Genomic DNA, 22,428 nt, shown 5'->3' on the forward strand with positions numbered 1-22,428 from the left:
GCTGGCTTCTTCATATCCTCACTGTCCTCACCTTACATTCTTTTCTCAGTATTAAAAAAAAAACGGGAGAGGGTCTGGAATGCACGTGGTGACAATGTTTCTTTAAGAAGTGCCTTAGACACTCGTTATGAAAACGTTGGTGGGTAAACCGCACCTGTTGCGTCTATGACACTGATGTGTACTCGTGCTAAGCTAAAACATTCAAGGAGGCGGAACTGGCAGACTGGAAAAGATTCACTACAAAGCCACCCCCCTCGGCTCTCTGTTGTGCTCTTCCCTGTAATTCATATCATATTCAGTATGTGTGTCTCCCCCGCTCCCCCGTAGGAAACCTCATCAGTAGACCATGGGCCAGAATCAGTGTTATTATGAAACGAGGAGCCTTCTGCTGCCACCCCAGCAGGACGTGTGATTTCATTTGGTTCAAAGCTTTATCATCCATGATCTAGTTACAATTATTACGATCCTCATTATTATTATTACTATTATTATTATTGGACTGGCTGTTGACAACCAGGAGTTCAACTGCAAATATCTCCTTTTATTTCTTGTATACCTGTATTTCTAGACAGTGATTTTTGTAAAGGACAATAAAACATATTCATTGTAGAAGGAATGTGATTTATTACTTTCACAGGTGACTGTTCATGTTACCATCTGGTAAACCCTCTTTTACAGGTACAATGATGAACATGGCATTTCATAATTTCAGAAGGTAGGCTCGTTCCACACATGGGAACAAAAAATGTGCTTTTACAGTTGGTTGCAGAGCAAATTTGGAATCTTACCTTTTTTCCTCCTAGACTTTAGATAACATTTCAAGTTTCCAAGAATTCCACAATGAATACTGAGATGTCTCCATCATCTGTCAGATCCCTTTACATCACATCAAAGCATGTTCAACCCAAATTTAAGAAAAGTGGAGACAATTAGTGTAGAGCCTAAGCCTAGGCCCTAAGTGTCTAAGAGTTAATTTTTCAGACCTTAGTAGTGCTGTTGAAGATTAGCACTTTCTTTCCAATACAAAGCCATCAAACTAAGTGATACCATCTTCAAGTAAAAAAAAAAAAAAAAAAAAAAAGAGATCCAAGGGGAAACTGCTACAGACTTTTACACACCTACGCACAAACTTGTAAACAGTGATAAATGAGGCCAGGTGGCCTTACACAAGAATCGTACCAAAAGCTGACAGCATATTTTTTTATTTTAGAATCAACACACAAAAATAATCTACAAAATAAAAAGATAAAAATAAGGAGTCAAAGACAGTGAAATGTAATATTGTCCGAATGTGACTCCAAGTGTTCTCAACCTATGTGGCTTTTTAGAAGAAAAAAAAATCCTTTCACAACATCCAGACAGCCCACTGAGAAAAACACTTAAGTACATCTTTTTCAAGAATATGATCAAATGAACACGCATACACAGACTTGCGCTCGCACACGCACAATATATATATATTTTTTTTTTTTTGCCAACTCGTGAGCCGACAAATAGATCCATCCTCCAACTTTTCTTTGGCGCCACTGTTCATTCAATCGGTCAAAACCCCCACGGGAGTGATTAATGCTAGAGGAAGTAATCGGTAGATGAGGAGGATGAGTAGCTTAAATGCAGGAAGAACTGAGTTTTCCAGAGGAGGTATGTCAGCGGAAGCTGAGAGATACATGTACAAGTCTGAGAGACAGACGCCCTGCACAGAAAAGAAACCGAGCGATCCTCCGGCCGCCTCCCGCGGAGAGGAGGAGCAGAGCGCAGTAGCTGAGGCGTGAGGCTGTGCTTGTGCATGAGCCAGAAATAGTCCTGCATAGTTCAAACATACAAACTAAGGCGATCTGTTGTATTGAGTACTGGAGATTTGTATTGATAAGCAATGAAATATTCAGAAATAAAAGTTCAAGTAGACTAAAGACACTCTCTCCACCTGTGACACACATGCGCACGCACACATACGCACGCACACACACACACAACACACACACATCCCACAGACGTCTTGCTCAGTTTATCAAAAAAGAGCCATTTCACCTTTTCAAGTTAATTTTTTTTTTCCATTTCAAGGTCCAGTGTAATATACAGCACCAAAGACACTGTGTAAGAAAGGGGGATATGAGCTCACACACACACACTGACCTGGAAAGAAAATAGAGCATATTATATTTATATATATGTATATTTATATACATACACCCATATTAACCCACTCACACACATCATAATTTTATGTCCCTGTGAGGAAATGATAAATAATTTATCCATATTAATAGCTACTGTATTAACAGTCTGTTTGTAGGAAGGGCAACAGAACAGAGGACCACCACCCCACAGACGGAGAGAGGGAGTCGCTTCTCTACAAATTAAAATCAAAAACAGAGATAGAAGTCCTATTCAACAACTCTTTACACAGGAAAGTCCGGCCAACACTGACTTAAATACTAATTAAATTATATAGCTTCTTTTCTCCTACACTCCCCCTCTCTCTCTCCACAGTGATAAAGGTCTGTCATGTAAACATGTTGACAACAAAAAATTAAAAACAAAACAAAAACGCAGTCACCCTTCCTAACATTCCAAAACAGTAATCAATAGAATGACAATAATTAGAATGAGGGTCATTAATGCGTTAGGTCCATCAATAGGAGAAAATTTTTTTATCCTTTTGCAGTGTCCCACTGCAGTGTCAGTCAGAGCTGATGCCGTGGCTTCAGTGGTGCTCAGAGTGGCGGGCGGCGTTTGACCGCTCAGTGAGTCTTCCTCTTCACATCTCCACCCTGGCTTTGGTTTGTATCTGAGGGACAGCAAGAGCTCATTACATCAGCCATCAAGACAAACCTGCCACATTCAAAACAAAGTCATGCACTAGTGGTTAGTTTTAGTTTTTTTTTTTCCCAAAAGGGCAACACTGGATGGGATCTTAGTAGTAGCACGCGCAAACATACCTACAATGAGACATTAACGGGCAGAGAGGAAAACAATGGGACACACAGATGATCAAGTTATCACACAAAGAGCAGGACAGTGGAGAGCGCACGGCAACGGAGGGGGAGCAGGACAGACGAGGGAAAAGGAGGAGCAGAGTTTACCTGAGAAAGCAAGCTGCAAGTGAGGAGGTAGAGCAGCCTGAGACCCTGACTGGAGGCTCTTAAACAGATCTGAGGAGAGAGACCAGCATCCGACACAGCGAGAGAGAGGAGAAGCAGCGGAAAGGTGAGATGGAAGGAAGGATGAGGAGAGGAAGAGAAGAGAGGAGAGAAGTGATGGAGGAGAGGGTCAACAGAGGGCAAGAGGGTTATAGGCAGAAAAACTGCTGGAGACTAGAGCTTGTACACACACACACACACACACACACACACACTACACACAAAAGCACCATCATCTGTTCTGACTATACACACACACCACAAGACAAAAGCACCATCATCTGTTCTGACTATACACACACACACTTATGACCACCATCACAGAACTTCACAAGATGACCACAGTCACACTAGACAGACCACAAATGGACATGTTGAGATCTCTATTGCAAAATCATGAGAAAGATTTAAAACATATTTTCTCATCATCATAATAACATTTGATAAGTGAATAAGTTCCAATCAGCAGAAACAGTGAATATGAAGCACTGATGAAGGGCACATTTGAGGAGGTGAATATGAAGCACTGGATGAAGGGCACATTTGTGACCCCTGCAAGGTGAAACCAGTCATATGGTAAAATTTACAAAATTAAGTTAATGTGCTCACATGAACGACCATTGACTAAGCTTTCCAACGATATGTATATCAAGGGTATTGCAAAAAGTATCGCTAAGATAACCACATCCAAAGTTGGCATGGTTCTCCTGTCACGATACGCCAGAAGAGGAGAAAATCACCTTTTTAAGTAAATTGCCACGTGCGATAGTGTGAGGACACAGCTATTATTAGCCTTATGGTGACTATGTCCAGTTTTATCAACCGAGTGAGTGTATTTTTCTGCCCCCTAGTTAATACCAGGGACGGTCATAGTCACTATAGAATTTAATTCATGTATTTCGGGGGAAGTAAGGGGAGTTCTATGTACACAGATTGTGTAGGCTATAGGCCCACTTTTAAAATGTGCTACTGCTACATCAATGGAAAACTTCTCCTGGTCCGTAAAATGACGCCAGGATATTTCTAAAAGTTCGTGCTTTTGACCGTTCGTGCCCTGAAAGGCAAGTCTTTAATATTCATATTCGGTTACATCTGCCAAGAACGATAGAGAGCTTACACATTGAGTAACGAGTAGCCTAATGAGTAGGCTACATTTTAGCTCTACCGTAAAACCTTATAGCGGCATGGACAAATGGAATGACTGCTAATGTGTTTAATCTTCACCTAAATAAAGTCAGGGTTTAAAACGTATGTTTATCTGTGAAATTTGTTCACAATATGAAAGTGTAGACTGTATACTGTCAAATTATGCAAAAACGTGAAATTCGACATTTTAACCCGTACTTTTGTTTATTGTGGATTTTCTCAAAATAGCACTGTGTGCAAGACGACTGATTTCGCCTTGCAGGGTCACATTTGAGGAGGTGAATATGAAGGGCACATTTGAGGATGTGAATATGAAGGGCACATTTGAGGATGTGAATATGAAGGGCACATTTGAGGAGGTGAATATGAAGGGCACATTTGAGGATGTGAATATGAAGGGCACATTTGCTGGTCTGCAGGCAGCTAAGGAGTGTGTGTGGTGGGTGCTCCTGATTGGTCACTTACTCTGTGCCAGGGTGTATCCTGAGTTGGTGCCAGCGGAGGCGCCCATGCTGCCGGGGGCACCGGGCGGGCTGAAGTTGAGCAGCGGCGGGAACTGGAAGGGCAGGGAGACGGGCACCAGGCCCCCGAGCATGCCGAAGCCCAGGGGCAGAGAAGGGCCCAGCAGATTGGTGCCCGCGGCCGCCGAGACCTGGGGGCAGAACACACACACGCGGCATCAGCTCAGTGCAGCGTCAGGACAAACATCAGAACACACACACACGGCATCAGCTCAGTGCAGCGTCAGGACAAACATCAGAACACACACACACACACACACACACACACGCGGCATCAGCTGAGTGCAGCGTCAGGACAAACATCAGAACACACACAGCATCAGCTCAGTGCAGCGTCAAGACAAACATGAACATCTGGAACCAAAATGTGTTTGGAGACAAAAATAGTCAGGCAAATTCCACCTATCTAATCTCAGTCCGGCTAGTCATGATGCAATAATGTGTTGAGAATTCTTTTTCCGGGTCCAACTGCTCTCAGACTTCTCCATAGACAGTAAAATAAACATTTTTTCCCGCTATTCAGAGTAGCCTTTAAGAAAATAGTCATCCTAAAATAAAATCTTATTTTTTTTGCGGAGGCCTGGACGTTACCCTTGATTATACCATCTGGCTGCACAGCTACTCTAATTACTCTGTTAGAGTAAAGATATTGTGTTTTACTCTCACTAAAACGAAGGTGAGGCTCACAGGTTGTGAAAACCAGCTGGCTGCGCTAGTAAACGTTTGTGAACAAAAAAGCTGTTGGGCCCTTGACGTCGGACTTAACAACCTAATAAGCCAATTAGCCTCTCATTACTGAGGTATTACAGGGTTACTAACTCTAACCTTTCACTACGCCACGCTGTGGTCAGCTTACCTGTGACAGGTGTGAAGTGACTACTGACGAGGGCAGCGTTGAGGCCAGGGTTGACGCCAGCGTTGATGCCAGTGTTGAGGCCGGCAACCGACTGGTCACAGCTTTGGCACTCTGACCAGACCCTCCTACGGACCTCTGCCTCTGTCCGTGATTGGCCGATATCCCAGAGGGGGAGGGGCTGTTGTCCTGCTGACTGCTGGAAGGGGGCGTTCCTATGGGGCTGGGGTTAGTGTTTCCTGCCCCCCCACTCAGAGGGGTGGAGGGCTTCTGGCCGCCCGCAAAGCTGTAGATCCCCTGGCCAGGCTTGACTGACGAGCCTCCCTGTGCTGTGAATGGGGGTCGGAAGCCAGCGCCCTTGGGACTGTACTGGTGGGAGTTGGCCATCATCTGCGGCCGGGAGTGGACGAGCGAGGGCGAGGAGGAGGAGGAGGAGGAGGAGGGGGCCGGCGACGAGGCCGGGGGCGGAGTAGGGGCAGGGGGCCGCGGGGTCAACTTGATGATGCCCGAACTGCTGCTGTGGGAGGACTTGGTCAGCGTGGCCTGCATGGGGGTGATGAAGTTGGACTGCGGGTGGGCGTGCGCGGCGTGCGGGGCTTTGGGCGGCGGGTGAGAGGAGGTGGGGGACGAGGGCACAGGGGAGGGCGAGCCACTGGGCAGCCGCTGGGGCTGCTGGGGGCTCTTGGCGTTGAGCTGCGAGAGGTGCGAGTTCACGCGCCCTGTTACACCCCTGCTCCACCACCGCGTAAGGCCGCTTTCCCCACCAGGGGCTTGGGCAGTCTGGCGGCAACGCGGGTCTTTGGCCAGGCTTCATCCCCGGGGGGCAGAAGGCCTGCTGGGGGCAGCAACGGTGGGCGGGGGACCAGGGGAGCTGAGTCCAGCCGACCTGGGCCGGGGGTCATGGAGTGTCTCTGGGCTCGCGACAGGGGCCCTTCAGCAGCACGTCCGGAAGAACTGGAGGGGGATGAGGTAATGGTCAATAATGGTCACGAGGGAGGGCGGAGAGGGGAGTCAGTCCAGCGCCGACCTGGGTGGCCGGGGATGGGTCTGGGAGGGAGAGGTAGTTAGCCGGAGGGGATGATTAGCCACGGGGACATGGGGGGCTCTCCAGTTTCACAGGAAGGGAATGTGTCGGCGGGGAAGCAAAGTGGCCGACCGACAGGCCGGGCGTGGCGCTGGCCTTGCTGACCGGAGAGGAGACGGCCGGGCCGTTGGTCTGGGTCAGGCCTTTGGCCGCGTTGCTCAGGAGCGCCAGGGCATGGGAGATGGAGTCCAGCGAGTTGGTGGCCAGGTCTTCGTCCAGCGAATCAGAGAGGCAGATGGGCTCCGAGGGGGAGGTGGGGGGCCGGCGGACGATTACCGCCGCGGAGGGAGAGGGGATCACGCCGACTGGACTGGGCCTCGGGATCCAGCCACCCTCCTGGAACAACACAGACACACGGCACGGTCAGAACCAAAACACCACAACTGCTCTAAAGCAGTCAATCCACATTCAAAGTCAATCTGGAGAGAAGATGATTGGAGTTTCCATTTAAGTATTCTACAAGCTACAAAACAACAGTAAGGCTGCGCCACAACGCTTCCCTAGTGAGCCACAGCTCCAACACTTGTAGCACTTCACATAGGTCAAGAGAATGCATGTTTGCAACAGGACCGCACACACACACACACACACCTTGGCTTTAATCGCTTTGGGACCAGGAACCACCCTTTTCTTGCCCCTGCAATCCAGACAAAATTAAGAGTCAAAAATCAATTGTCATTTATTATTCATTAATCCAGTTCATGACTTCCTTGCACAGTCCTATTACTATAACAACAACAATAATAAAAGTGATGTCAACTCACAGTCCAGTAAGGTGGCCGTGCACAATCCTGCTCTCCTTGAACAGCATCCTGTGACAAAATAGAAAAATATTCAGTTGTAGTAGCATCAACCTTGAAGTTCACCTAATCATTCACCAAAAAAGTGGAAAAACGTGCACACACACACACACACACACACACACACACACACACACACACACACACACAGTGCTAAGCGATAAGACATTGAGGAGCACACACACACACACACACACACTGCTAAGCGATTAGACATTGAGGAACCTGCGTCTCACACACCTGGCCTGCATCCAGCCCTTGGGCCAGAGCGGTTTGACCTCGTTCTCCATGAAGGCCTTGAGGTAGTCCTCCACAGACAGAGGGGCCTGCGACTCCTGCTCATAACAGCTCAACTTCACCCGCACTAGGTTACACAGCAGAGACCTGCAGGAACAGACGCACATGCACACACGCACAAACACACACGCACACACAATGATTTCTTTGAATCAATGAATTTAGTGTTTTTCATTAAGAAGGGTGCAGCAGAGTGCCAATGATGCATGCAGTCCAGGGTTTATTCAGTCAGAGGATAAAGTCTTACCTGAGTTTGTCGTCCCAGATGAACTTCTTTCGTGGTCCCATCACCCTCTTCCCAGGCTTCTCCTCATCCTCCTCCTCAGAACCATTCTTCTCTCCCTCCTCAGACTGCTGCCTACACACACACACACACACACACACACACACACACAGCAATTTGAAACCAACGCCTTATCCTCAGTACATTTAGAGGTTTCCGGCGGCCCATGGTTAAATCCTGATTTAGTGGGGTATTCTGTAGCTAGCCACAGCGTATGGATCCATTACTACAGAGAGAGCTTCTGTCTAGTAAGCACAAAATCCAGAATCGTCCTATGTAAACATAAAGTGACCGTTTTCAACCAATGAGTAGCAGCACAGGAAAGTTTTACATGGTCCTATAAAGTTTAAACAGATGTTTTGGACGGGAATGTCTCTGTTATTGGGGACACAGCTCATTCAGCGTTGGAAATGTTATTATTAGAGTGGAGTGGGACGTAAACGAGTGAGAGGATCATACTTGGCAGCAGCCTTGGCCACACAGTCCATGTTGTATCTTGCGATCTGTTCTGGCATGACGCTACAGACAGCCAGCTTCAGCTTCAACAGGGGCGTGCGCAGGCGGTCATCCTGTGAGAGAGGGAGAGAGACCTTCATGATGGGGAAAAGAAAGAATTACGCGAGTTGCCACGGTATCATTCGCACTTCAGAGATGCCATTGATCCCTCTTCTACATGACCTTACAGACAGGAATTATTAAGCAACACTATGCAACAATTTGACACTTTTTGAGAGATGCCTAGAGACAACCGTTTTGCCATCATCGTCAAATTCATTCTGATGGCCTATGATCACGTAAAGGACAGACACACACACACATGTATTATTCCGATCAGCCTCCCAGAATATACACTACAGCTGATTTCTGGGTAGGCAGAAATGAAAGAAAACCTTTCACAGCACGATAGCAAGCTTCTAGCAGTGCCAGGTGGTGAGTGCAACGTTTTGCGTGCTTTTCAGGTAACCATCTTGCTAGTGTTAGATTAAAGCTCTAGTGCTGCTTTAAAAACTGTAGAAAAGCTACAACATCATTGCCATTGTGATGTAGAGGTTTGAAGGTGACTTTTGAAGGGTAAAGAAGCCCTATGAGCACCACTACGGCTTGCTCAGTGCCTGCTCTGTGGCTCTCACCTGGATGTTAAGGCTGAGCTTCTTGAGGCGTTTGAGGAGGGCCTCCTTGTTGCAGGGCACGAACGCCTCCATGTGGGAGTAGATGGCCGAGCGCACCTCCGCCGGCTGCTCCTGGACCTGCAGCTCAATACTGCAGCGGACACGCAGAGAAAAGGGGACGTTAAATACTCAGTGGACAAACAGAGAATAGGGGACGTTAAATACTGCAGTGGACACAAAGAGGGAAGGGGACGTTAAATACTGCAGTGGACACAACGAGGGAAGGGGACGTTAAATACTGCAGTGGACACAACGAGGGAAGGGGACGATAAATCCTCAGTAGACATAAATACTCAGTGGATACAAAGAGGGAAGGGGACGTTAAATACTCAGTAGACATAAATACGCAGTGGACATGCAGAGGGAAGGGGACGTTAAATACTCAGTGGACGAAAGGCAGGACAGCACAGGTGACAAGAATGTGAGAATAAGGTGGTCACAAATACACATCTACAAGATCTACCAATTCCTAGTGACTAAGGGGTCCAAGAGTCACACAAGACACACAAGAAAGTACTTACTCAAGCAAAATGTTGTTCATATCCAAGGTGAAAAACTTCTTCCTCCCCTCTTGGTCAAACTGTCGTGAGGCCTTTTAGGGATGACAAACAGTAAGAGGGAGACAAAAAAGGAAGAAACAGACTTCAGTCACTGGCGTAACATCCAGCACAAACCTGCCCAGAACTGATGCTGGAGCAGCAGACACCAGCACGCTTGTGCAAAGAAACGTGCACTGTCCATCCATGTAGAAGGTACCCTGGGAATCCAGAGTTCTCGCGGAAGCATTTGCTCAGCGAGAGACTCTGGCAACGAGTAATGATGCACGTATTTTTTGCCCCTTGCATCGCGGGGAACCAATCATATCTGTGTATCTGATATAGGCGGGTCAGAGGCGAGCTAAACGGATGACAGACGTAGTGTTATCCACCGCGGCCGAAGTCCGAATCAGTCAGTTAACATTGATCGTATAGTGTTATCCAATTGCGTGCAGTGAGATTTTCAAATGCGTGCTTGGTGCCGCCCCTCGAGTTGGGCCATTACGTTATTCATGGCCAGACCCTTAATCTTTCAGATTGGGTCTCTTCCCCCAGGCTATGGGGGAAGGCCCATTTGGGGCATGAACGTGCACTGTCCATCCGTGTAGAAGGCCCATTTGGGGCAGAGAGTGGATGTGTGGACCTGGAGTGTCTGATCTGGGCTGTGTTATCTGCATGTCCCTGATGTTCTGTTGTCCTGTCTCCCTGGCTGTGACCTGCCAGCCCTCTCCTCTCCTCTCCTCTCTCCCTACTCGTCCTCCTCGCACCTCAACTCACTCAGTCCAGTGGCAGCAGTGGCAGCAGCAGCAGTGCCCTGGCTGGCCTCACCTCCTGTCAGAAGATACACGGCACTCCATCACAAACGCTAGTAGCGTCTAGGAGACTGGGGGCTCGTTTCCTGTACATGGATTAAGCCCTAGTCCATGACTGCAAGAGAACTTTAGGAGAAGTGTCCAATGAGAAAATGCTTTTAGCCAGAAATCCATGTACAGGAAACTGACCATCAATATAGTGACCTCATATATCAATATAACACTATAATATTTGTAGCATCACAACTACTATCAAAAGGCAGAGGGAATAGAATTGAAGAGAAATAGTGTAATGTCAACATTATGGGTTTTATTTCTCAAGTTTGGCAAACTAGTCTAGGAGTGAAGGTGAATGTTTTCTGACCCAGACTATCAGTGCATGCAGGAGACTGATGATCAGTTTCTTCTCTATAGCATTTATCGAGCCTATTCAGTCAAAAAGATGTCTATGTATAAGTCTAGACATGGGTCCTATTTCACACATGGTGGAATGTGCGTTGGAAAGGAAATTTTAGACCTCCAAAAATCCCAAAAAGTTTAGTTACAAATTCATTAGCTCATTTCAATTCTCTGCCAATGTCCACCTATAATATAACATTTCAGTCTGAGATTGCTGAGAATCCCTAGGACATTATACCCATTAAAGCCACATTTAGTAATCACAGACTTCTCCAGAAGAAACTGCACCTGTTGCTAAAGAAGGGAAAAAAGCTTAACAAGCTATAATAAAAAAAACACACACACACTCCAAGAGGCGTCCACTTACCGCCCGTAGGTCCTCAATGCGCTTGGTGAGCGGAGCAGGCAGCCCAGCGGGCAGAGGAGGAGGGGACAGGAGCCCGGCCCCGACCCCCAGCCCCACTTGCCCTCTCCCCTGACCCGCCTTCTGCCCTGGAGACACACCCACACCCATGAGCCCATTCTCCCGGGCGGGGCTGGCCGTCAGAGGACCCGGGTCCAGCAGGCTGAAGTCCAGGTCGCCCAGGAGATCCTGCAGCTCACTCTCGTTGGCCGAGCTCAGCAGCGACATCATGGCCGGGTCGGCGGTCAGGTCAGCGAGAGAGATGTCGGTGCTGCCGGCGGCGGCGACCAAGCTGTTGCCGGGCAGGCCGGAGTTGTGGAGCATGTGGTTGGCGTGCGGGGCGCTGGCCAGGCCCAGGTGGTGCGCGGTGGCCGGGCTCTTCTGCCGCATCTCCTCCTTCTCCCGAGTGAAGCGCCGCAGCATGGCCGCCAGGTACAGAGAGTCCTTCATCAGCTTCTTCCTCTTCTTCTTTTCTGGCCGGTGTAGGTTCATTCCAGTCACACTGCACAATGACACACACACACACACACACACACATTAGGCACTCCGCATTCCACGCTAGCCTTGCCTGTAGTCCCAAGGACCTCTCCTCCGTGCTGCTCAGAGCCTTGCCTGGCTTGAGGCCTATGGTATCATGGTCTTAATGGGCTGGTCACTACAAGGTCTTGATGAGAGCCAGAGTGACTCCTCGCCCTCCAGGAATCCAGCGCTTCCCTGATGTACAGCTCACCGGCAACGGCCACTGACGGACCAATCAGAGCGTGTCTAATGCTCCATTTCTTGGGGGGATGGTTTGTCCTAATACTGACATGGCATCCTAGCATTAACAAAAGGGTCGGTTGAAGAGAAGAACCTACATCTCTAATGTGTGTTGAAGACACATGCTCATCATCCTTTGCATTTCATTTTCTGACAAATAATAATGTCTGAATATCAGCAGTAAAACTTGCATGCATTCGCTGTTCAAAACATGCCAGCAAATGGTGCTGCCATGTCAGCAGTGTTGTGTCCTCACCCTTGTTTAGGCACTCTGATCTTCCTGGGCTTCTTCTCCTCCAACATGGCTCCCTCTTTCCGCTTCCTCTTCTTGATCATCTGAACTTCGCCACCCTTCACATTTGAGTATAAACAGTCAGCCCGTTAAGGATTTAAAGTATATAAGTAAACACATTCCACATAGTGACTGCATCACCGATATGCCACCAATTACCACAAAACACGTATAGAAGCCATTGGTAAAACCTGATATTAAAGCACAGAATCAAATATTTTTTTCTCCTGCGACTGGACTTGCAAGCAGGCCCTCCATGACAGCAGATGATGCTGTACAGATCATGCCCACAGCACTCACCCCTGGTGTGGCCACTTTGCCTTCATCCTCACCCTCCGATTCAGAGGCGGCGCGAAACTGCAATGTACCCGTGTTGATGTAGAAGCCACCAAGTTTGGTGGTTAACGACGCTGGCACCAGCTCATCATACTGCAGCAAGGAAGCAACCAATATTTAGACAACAGTGGTAGACAGTAGTAGACATGTTTCACTTCTAAAAATGATATTGTTCCCTTCCAACTTTGTGATATTACTATGACAGTATCTGCAGACAACACTTACTTAGTGACCTGAATGAGGACCTTACACATTATTTTTATTTTTATTGTGACTGATGTACTGTGTCAACTCAAAGGGATGCACTAGAACCAGGATTAAGCTGAAGTGGTGGTACTCACTGCCTCCGAGTTATCAATGAAAGGGTCACTCTCGTCATATCCAAACCCAATGTCTATCAGGTCCTGCATGCGGTCCTTCCTTTTCTTTTTACCACTATTGCCCTAAGAGACGGATTCAGATAAGCTGTTATTTTCTACTGAGAACTCAACTGCAGCTACAGGCCACCATCACAACAAAGAGAAGCACTATTGTCATTTGTGTAATTCAGCAAGTCCTGAAACACTATGGATACGTTGTGGTTGTGTGTGTGTGTTGTGGCTGGGAAATCTCTTGATTTTCATGTTGCCACTCTTTTGAACAGGTTAGGGCATTCACACTGCGTACTTGAGACACACATCTCAGGTCATGTCACCTCGCTCCAGCTGTTCATGAAAATCAATGAAAATGTAAATATTTAGCCCACTTGCAAGGCATCCAGTGTGTTTCAGGGCCTACGTTTAAGATCAGCACCAACCATTTACCAAACAGCACTCAGACAGACTCAGTAGACAGACCACATTTCTTGTGGCTCATTAACCCGGGCTGCACTGGCACTTTGCCAGCATATCTTTTAAATGATGACCATATTTCATACATCACTTAAAAGTCTCAAAATAAAGCAGATGGTCACTTTCAGGCCACCTCAATTTTGATAAAGGAAGAGCACTTCAATATGATCCAAAATGTTTACACTTTTCCATGACCACATTTGTTCCTCAGAACTATATTAATTTAAAATGGTAGGTTGTCTGAACCTGGAGGAGGGAAAGGGGGTGTATTCTTCAGAGTACTTGTTGACAACCATTATCAAAGGTGAGAGAATACTCACATATTTACTCTCAAACTTCTTGGCTAAAGCCTCCACCTGCTGGCGCTCCCTCTCGTCATCGTTGAAGGGGTCGTTTGGGTCAAGGGCGGGTGGTGTGGGTGTGGGTATGGGTTTCTGTGTCTTCTTCTTCAGACAGAAAACAAAGATTCCAAGATAATAAGGTCAGCTTAGGAGATGTCACCCTATGATCTACCCTCTAGAGGCGTCGTTAAATAAAGCTATGCAACATAAACACTTCTCTTCAAGTAAATACTAGTAAACATTTTCAGTGCTACACAAATATGCCGACACAGACTAAAAAAAAAAAAAAAAAAAAAAAAAGAGTTGACGTGCCTGTAATTTTTGTATCATTATATCATTCAATCATAACACTATTTTTACGCATCTAGTCACGAGACCATTATACAAATAATTGCATCTTCGCTTTTTCCGGATGATCTTAAGGACAATTTCGCACTTTAAAAGGCGTTTAGGCCTAACCCATAACAACACATACCTAAAGTGACCACCACATGCACATTATGTTAGCTAACAAGCTAGTTGGCTACCTATGAAACGTTATAACTTTCTGGAGTTGTTATGGACAGTAAGCGATGTTACTCAAGTGCCACGAATGAAAAAAATAATTGATTCGTGATCTTGATAAAATGACAAGCTTCAAAACAAACAAGCAGATACACTTGTTCCTTTATTAGAGTAATTAATAAGACATGACCAGCCACTCATTCAAAGGTATGCGACTCGTCCCACCAACTTGTGTTTGCTAACGTTAACAAGCTAATCTGTTGCAATAGATAGCAAAGAGCAAAACTGCTAGAAGGTGCCTTTACACAAGGTGTTAGCATAAATTCACCAATACCCACTTCCCTAAACTGATCTGACTTTTGTCAAGATAACACAATTGCAGGTCTCCACAGGCCTAAAATTAAACAGTGCATACCTGAAGGGATTGAATGAGTTCGCTGTAATTGAACTCGGCCGAAGACTGGTCGTTTGGCTCGATGAGAGAAAGGTTTAATCGCACGGTTGCTCTGTTGGGTTCAACGCCGTCTCTGTCGCCAGTTTTGCCGAACAATCCACCATCTCCTGATGCCCCGGTCGTGGACTTGCCAATCCCTTGATCTCCATCAAAGTTTATGTCGGCCTCGTCGTCCAACCGGCGTTTCCTAGATTCAGTGGCTGGACCAGCGGCAAAGGCCGACAGGGTGACAAATTGTACTTTTCTCGGTTCGGCCATTTGGATGTGCTGGCTGTCTCAACCTCGCTCAGGACAGACAGCGACAGAGGGTTACTTCGCGAAACTACTTTAAATAGGCGAATTAGAGGGATTTAACCTGGATGGAAGGGATATTTAGAGGCTGGTAAGATGCAAGAGTATCCTCCGCACCTTACGAATGGAGTTCCAGGGGAAGAGATGGTCGGGGAAAAGTTGTTTTTTCAGTAGCTGCTCGCATCCTCAATTGCTAGGGGACCGAGGCATTCAGGACAGCCATCTTGGATTTCAGGAGTAAATAAAATATCCGTGAGGTCGCTGGGCCTGCGCGCAGAAAGACACCGGAAACAGCGTGAGCGTAAAGGGCAGCACGGCCAATCAGTCCTTTCGTAATGTTAAACCCACCTCTAGAATAAATCACTATAATAAGTAATAATATGCTAATATCCGAACTTTTTATATCTGTTTAATTGAAGAATGAAGATACCAGACAGTATTCCCCATGGTCGGTACCAAAGGACTGTGATTCGAAATGGCGATTCGGCGGATGTACTTTTGATACCCATCTATTCAACAGGGGCTGAAATTGCTGATTAGGTTTAAATCGCGAAAACATGTTTCAGGGGGACAGGGCTTCATGAAAACCGACGCCATATTTCAGTGTATCTCAAAGCGCCATTTCCTGTCAATAGCTATTTATATGCAGGCGGTGTTGCTCAGAGGCCAGTGTGTGCGCTCTATGACAACCGTACACGGAAGATAGGATCAAGTGGCAGGTTAATCTGGAATCTTTTCGTACCGTTCGACAACTTGCAAACAGCTTATATATTTAAACATTGTTAATATTGGTACTGCCACCTGTTGCTTTACTACGACGTTGCTTTCAACGTGGGACATTTTGTCCGTCGTTTTAATCAGGAGTGCTCTACACATCATCATACCCATTCAGTTGTGGAGTTGCAGGCTAGCAATCTCTCAGACGAATGGGCCATGGATATTGACACAAATCCTCAGAGGCCCACTCAGAAATAAATAAATGCACTTACACAAAATATAAATACATACAAAATATTTACTCTGGGACGTACAATACAACATTGCATAAAATGTGCTACAAACTGTACATGTAAGTAAAACACAAATACAGTTCAGATATCAAGTCATGTTTTTGTGATACTTTGATTTCATGAGCTGTACGTAAAATACTGATAAATATAATTTATTTCCAAAGTAGGATAATGATTTTTAATGCAAATGTATGTCTACACATTTCAGAAATGCATCCTCTATCAAATTTGCAACATGATTAACCCATCTAAGATAGGAACTAAACATTTCCATGCCTGTGATGACTGTTTTGTGCTGGCAAAAGCACGTCAATGCTGTAACTGTTGCCTTGAAAGATCATGATATTGCAACTCTGTTGTCTTTGGCCCATTTCTTTAGTATCCTGATTATGTATTCCACCTGTGGGTTCCCAGTGCTTCTCAACATAGGAAGGACCTCCTTCAACGTCTCTCTAGAAAGGACATTAGTGGACATAAAAAAAACAGTTACATACAATCATTCTAGTCAAATCCAAACAATGCATATTTGGATCATTCAAATCAAATCCTACAATTGTGTTTACTGGACAGTCACGCACTGGTCTTAACTCTGAGCCATTGTCACACGTCTCAGACGGAATCAGAGTGAGGTTTACTCCCAGTCCAACCAACCCCTCTGCTGGGGGTCTACCGTTACATTAGCACACAGCACACACCACACAGCGTCATACCTGGGTTCTCTTCCTGCCAGGATGAGCTGGAAGATCCCCACACAGGCTCCCCTCTTCCCCTCCCAGTACTCAGGGCAGGAGTCAAGCCGCTCAAGGGCATCGAAGGCTTTGGCGGCATAATAAAACTGGCCCATCTAGAGGCAGAGACCAAGTTTAGAGTCAAATGGTAACCACAGAAAACAAGGATAATGGGGAACACATTGATATTAGAGGTGTAACGACACACCAAACCCACGGTTCAGTTCATACATCGATTTTTTGAGCCACGGTTCAGTTTATACCTCAATGTAGCGGCAAAGTGTAGCGGTATTGCTACGTAAGAGGAAATGGTGAATTAGAAATAATTTTGTGATTCCCATGTGTTATAATAGGAGTTCTGCTCTTGCTCCCAAAATTAAATGGAAAAACTCCTTTCTGAAGACTTTGTTTAAGTCATTTCTTTCAGTGTGCCAACTACTCCTCTCTCTCTCTTCAACTCTTGGTTCAAACGCACCTGGCTAAACTCTAGATCATCTGAGCGCAACAATATTCCCCTGCATAATAGGAGTTCTGAAATGAGCTTTGTTGCATTGAGAGCTCAAGGGGCTGTATCTGTAAGGACGACAGCCGCTGGGGTTGGATAGGGGTGTGTATCGCGGTTCTGTTTTTTAGAATCGCGATACGAGATCTTGGATGCTTGTAACACAATTCTGGTTTTGGTTCACGTATTGTTACAGCCACAATTAATATCGGCATACAGCACAGGCTGGACCCTCTGACATCCCGTCGCAGACACTGACCTTATAGCAGTCGTTAGCAATGAGCTGTAGGAGGCTGATGGATTCTGATGAGGTCTCCATCTTCAGGTACAGTTCCCAGGCTAAACGAGCCTTCTTATTCATTATGTCTACGTGTTAACAGGCAGAAAATAACATTGATCAACTCAAGTGCAAGACTTTCACACCAGGTCATTTGAGGACACGTACATTCCGTTGGGCGATAACTTACAACAGCGAGTGAGCCAGCTCTTGTACACATAGTCATTCCTTATCTTCTCACTCTGGATCATCAGGAGCACCTAATATGACAACAGTTATTACTCTCAGTCAAAGTCCAACATGTAACAACATGGCACTGGTGTCAATTCAAATAGCAATCGTAAATTGCTTTTTTCACAAGGGGAAATAACATTCTGTAAGTTCGCATTAGTACCTCCTCAGCCTCTTTGTAGTTCCCAAGGGAAGCCTTGGCTTGGGCATAGTTGAAGTTGAAAATATCCTCATTGTAGAAATAGCTCTAGACAGAATAAATAAGAATAAGAAATAGCTCTAGAATAAATATGTTAGAATAAATATGTTAGTGAGCCGTTTTTGTTGTGCGATAGACACATATTTTAAAGTGTTGATTTCCATCTGCATAGGAGTGTGTAATACTTTGACTGAGTTCAGGTAGATGAGCACATCCTCAAACTGCTTGAGAAGGAAGAAGCACGAGGCCATACACTGCCGTCCCGGTATTGTGTCTTCAAGGTAAATAGAAACCAACAACACAATGAACAAGATGATCAAGGCCCGTCCGTCCACCCACACCCTTTCCTAGTGAAATACCCCTACTTCTCTCAAGTCTAATATCCAGTTTCAGCACTCATTCATAAAGACTCAATGTGATTATCTGGTACAATGGGGTATCATATCATACTAACACAAGTTATTCCAGGAAACAGGACTTTTTGGAAGTGGATTTTTAGAATATCAGCGGTCATGCAAAGTGTATTCTAACTTGTCTTCATTTTGTATGTTGTACAGGTTTGAGAGGGCTTGATCAGCCGCATTAAATATCAATATCCAAATAGAAACAGCAGCTTGTTAGCATTACACTGTTACCACAAGCCCAATACTATGACACAATTCAAAATACCGCATTCGCTGGCTGATCCTCCCACCAGCTGAAAGAACTGTTGCGCAATCTTCAGGTGTTCTCTCTGTGGGAAAAGTTTGAGCCATTAGCAGATAAAGACAAATCCTCACCTCATAATATCTATAGAAATGGCAGTATCCATCTATGCACCAAGATTACTTACAGATCCAATTTCCTGACCTAGTGCTGCATTGACCACACCTTTCAAAATATATTCCTGGGACGAAGACAAACAGTAAACATCATTAGAACCTCCTCATGAATGGCTTTCGCATCATCCAGGAAAACTGGGGAGGGACAGGCTTGGGAAGGATAGAGGACCAAGCCATGCAAAAAGGAAAGATTGAGTAGCTTGTTGAGTACCTGGGGTGTGGTGGGCTCAAGGTCTTTAATAAGATTGTAAGCCTCCTGAACGTCATCTATAGTGTACACAAAAGAAACAAAAAAGGGACAGAAAACACTTGATGCAGCAGAATGTGGGTGAGTGAAACCTAAAAGGGAAAACAAGTTGAAAAAGAAAAAAAGCCTTAGCTCACCTTGTCTGAGGTAGTAGATGACCAGGTTAAGTCGAGCCTCAGGAATGACGTCAATCAGGGGTGGCAAGATTTGTAAAGCGCCCTCTCCACCACGAAACACTACCTAAGAGTAGGTGAGGTCATGGGGAAAACAACTTGTGAATTTACTTGAAAAGATCTCAGCCTCTTCTTCAAATCATCGCTCAGTGTGTCAGTAACTTTCCAACTCTTCAGAGATTCTTTCTTTTTTCTTCTTCTAGAAACTTTTTCTAATATATCACCACATCAAATATATATCTTTAAAGTGAGAGTGTTTACCAGGTTGTGCCGAATTAGCTCCTTGGCAAATTCAAACGAGCTGGAGGAGATGTCAATCAGGTTCTTCAACTCAGCCTTACAGAGAGAGAACAGAAAAAATAACTTAACAGAAGACAAGAAGGTTCTTCACATCACACTCAACCTTTAACTCATATCACCCTTCACTCCACTAATAATCAATAAGCTTACATAGATTGCACAACCTCAAGTTTGATCCTGAGGCTCACTGACTCTTGCATGTCAGAAACATTTAAATATTTTAGCATTCAAATCATTACCATTTATGCAGTCAATACTTGTGGGAGGTGTCTATTTTTGATAAATGACAATTTGTTACAAGCAGAGTGCATTTGTGCATTTTTAAAAATGACGGTCTATCTGTCCATATGGCAAAGGTAGTCCCATATGCGTGGCATGGCGGTTACCTCTGCAGCTTTGCCATTATAAAGGCGGAAGTGGTTGCATGCTTTGAGATTGAGGGCAATAGTGGAGTCGGGGACACTCTGCAAGTACACTGCCAGCACCTCCTGAGAGACATCATAGTAGTCCAGCTTATAGTAGCACAAAGCTACATAAACATTCAGTGCCAGGAAATCTCTACACGACGAAGAGTAGAAAACAGTTCATCAAAACTGGTGAAGTTATCATTAGGGTCATTCAAAACAGATTGTTATGATTGTTGAATGCATAAAAAAAAGAATGCGGTCTCTAGTAAAATTGCAAATGCCTGTTCTGCAGGAGGATTCGTTTGTAGATGTCGATGGCCTCCTGGTAGTGTGAGCGCATATAGTGGATGGAGGCGAGGCTGAGCTGGTCTTCAGTGACGTCCTCCAGATTCTGATGGAAACCCATGAGTTTCTTCTCATCGTTGAACTGTTCATGGAAATTGAGATAGAATGTCAAGTCAAGTGAATCAAGTATGGAATATACGAAACTATTACCACCCCAAGTTTGAATGCCTTTATGCACCAGTTCGGTTTCAGTCAATGTGCAAATTTGTCCAAACACAAAAAAAAAATCAGGTCACAGTGACCTTGGCCTAACCATGACAACAAGGCATGGCACCCTGACATACCGCACAGGTATTTAGGGCTCAATTAACATAATTATAAGAATCTGAAAAACATTTACTACCTTGTGAGCCAAGTGGAAGAGGAGTCTATTTTGGAGTTGACACTTTGGACCTGAAAAGATCAAGCAGAGAAAAAGATGGACTCTTTGAGACCGTCCAATGATAAAGTAGGGCTGCTGGCATGTGATGAAAATCATAGGGAACCTTTCAGTGCAGCTTCCTCAGCCTCCTTATAAAGCCCAAGGAAAAAAAGGGCACATCCCAAGTGGACCCACGCCTCTTCGGGACAGTCTGCCTTGAGAGTCAGAGCCTTGTATTCCTAAGGTTAAAACAGAAACATCAACATGCAAAACTACATAGATAACAATACCTACGTCTACATATGTACTAAAGTATCTGTTTCTGATACAGTCACATTAGCACTGTCAAACACGAAGGTAGGATACAGACCATAAAAAACGATGTTATCCCCAACTACCCATACCTCCATTGCTCTTCTGTGATCTCCTAAATGAAAGGCACAGTAGCCGATCCAAAGGCCTGCGTGTTCCTCGACCACCCCACCACTGGGCTGAAACTGTCACATGCAACAGGCATAAGATACATAATTGCTCTTGTGGTGTTTGTGGAGACATTCGTTAATCAATTGGTGAGACCAAGGTGCGTGTACATGCACCACCAAAAGTCGGCAGTTTACCTCCAGCAGAGTCAATGCACCCATATAGTCTCTCTGATTCAAATAGTCCTCAAGTCGTGGAATTTTCTTCGCCTTGTTTTTTCTCTTCTTTTCACTCACACTGGAAGCAGCATCGCCACCAACAGCAGGTTTTACTCTTGATAGAATCTTTTTACCCCCAAGAGAACGGGACATAAACGTCAATATGTGACAATTGATATAATAAATGGTAATTTAACTGAATGTTAATCACCCTAATTAACATACCCTTGCATTGTGGATCGCTTTGTAATTAACCTTACCATACCATTAGCATTTTCCCTTGCACATACGTTAACTTCAGCTTGTTCCCTGTAGATTTCATCTATGAAATCAGAGCTGTATTTTATATCTATCAACCTATCAGAAACTTTGATCAAACTGAATATCTGTATAGCAAACCAGCGAAACTACTTAAGTTATAGTTAACGTTAACGATATGGTCACAACTCACCATGATGCTTGACCAGTGGGCTAACAAATAACGTTAAGGAAAGGCACGACCAATGTTAACGTTATTGTTTGCCTCTCAGTGGCCCATGTTAGTTCCGTTGTATACTGGCAAGTGTGCTATCAGTTGGCTAAAGCATCTCGGAAGGCTGCAAAAGGGCAATGTAGCGGGAATACGGACGAGACATTTCGTCTGGATTTACTGCGAAAACCAAGCTAACAGTTAGCTAGCTAGTTGCTCTCAGTAACGTTAGGTAGTAGGATTAGTTGGCAGGAAAAGCTCGTTGCTAGGCGACGAGACCGGAACTTAAGTTTGAGACCGATATCGACAAGCGCACAAGGTCAGGTGTCGGTTCCCTGATTTTTTAAGTATTTGCGATTCGCGGTGCGAACATTAAGATACATTATATAAGGTACTCGTACATGAAGAAAAATATTCACTTTCATGTGATTACGAATCATATAATTTTATATAAATTGGTAAAGTTAATC

At 45.2% G+C, this 22,428-nt stretch overlaps 2 protein-coding genes across 4 annotated transcripts; both read right to left on the minus strand.

The window, feature by feature from the left end:
* Positions 1-604: 604 nt before the first annotated feature.
* Positions 605-15,524, minus strand: ubn2a (ubinuclein 2a). Its single transcript, XM_048249066.1, has 18 exons — positions 14,921-15,524; positions 13,981-14,106; positions 13,172-13,273; positions 12,795-12,923; positions 12,459-12,553; positions 11,408-11,945; positions 9,815-9,885; positions 9,255-9,384; positions 8,584-8,693; positions 8,089-8,199; positions 7,785-7,928; positions 7,509-7,556; positions 7,336-7,381; positions 6,747-7,080; positions 5,664-6,379; positions 4,752-4,938; positions 3,084-3,152; positions 605-2,788 (listed from the first exon to the last, which is right to left on the minus strand). Exons 1-18 carry the CDS (start codon positions 15,215-15,217, stop codon positions 2,742-2,744), a joined length of 3,300 nt encoding a protein of 1,099 aa, XP_048105023.1. The 5' UTR covers positions 15,218-15,524; the 3' UTR covers positions 605-2,741.
* A 723-nt stretch (positions 15,525-16,247) lies between these two features.
* ttc26 (tetratricopeptide repeat domain 26) lies at positions 16,248-22,215 on the minus strand. 3 transcript variants are annotated; one of them, XM_048247159.1, is made up of 19 exons: positions 21,941-22,215; positions 21,750-21,811; positions 21,469-21,615; positions 21,256-21,348; positions 20,976-21,090; positions 20,834-20,883; positions 20,427-20,572; positions 20,125-20,296; positions 19,700-19,774; positions 19,403-19,505; positions 19,230-19,285; positions 19,030-19,083; positions 18,867-18,930; positions 18,383-18,471; positions 18,162-18,245; positions 17,958-18,027; positions 17,750-17,856; positions 16,971-17,104; positions 16,248-16,712 (listed from the first exon to the last, which is right to left on the minus strand). In XM_048247159.1, the coding sequence occupies exons 2-19, from the start codon at positions 21,750-21,752 to the stop codon at positions 16,598-16,600; spliced, it is 1,677 nt and encodes a 558-aa protein (XP_048103116.1). In that variant the 5' UTR covers positions 21,753-21,811; positions 21,941-22,215; the 3' UTR covers positions 16,248-16,597. The 3 variants fall into 3 exon arrangements, with proteins under 3 accessions (XP_048103116.1, XP_048103117.1, XP_048103115.1); XM_048247160.1 differs by having other exon boundaries at positions 21,715-21,811; positions 21,941-22,213; XM_048247158.1 differs by lacking the exon at positions 21,750-21,811.
* Positions 22,216-22,428: the final 213 nt, after the last annotated feature.

This window comes from Alosa alosa, chromosome 7 (assembly GCF_017589495.1).
Source record: "Alosa alosa isolate M-15738 ecotype Scorff River chromosome 7, AALO_Geno_1.1, whole genome shotgun sequence".
In the NCBI taxonomy this organism is placed as follows: Eukaryota; Metazoa; Chordata; class Actinopteri; order Clupeiformes; family Clupeidae; genus Alosa; species Alosa alosa.

Coding starts and splice junctions, on each gene's coding strand:
- ubn2a (XM_048249066.1), bottom strand. CDS start 15,217: ATGGCCGAACCGAGAAAAGTACAATTTGTCACCCTGTCGGCCTTTGCC. Junction 9,886..11,407: donor GCATTGAGGACCTACGGGCG/GTAAGTGGACGC, acceptor CATCCCTAAAAG/GCCTCACGACAGTTTGACCA. Junction 3,153..4,751: donor AGGATACACCCTGGCACAGA/GTAAGTGACCAA, acceptor CTCTCTCCTCAG/ATCTGTTTAAGAGCCTCCAG.
- ttc26 (XM_048247158.1), bottom strand. Junction 21,091..21,255: donor ATCACAGAAGAGCAATGGAG/GTATGGGTAGTT, acceptor TTTTAACCTTAG/GAATACAAGGCTCTGACTCT. Junction 19,084..19,229: donor TTGAGCCCACCACACCCCAG/GTACTCAACAAG, acceptor TCTTCGTCCCAG/GAATATATTTTGAAAGGTGT.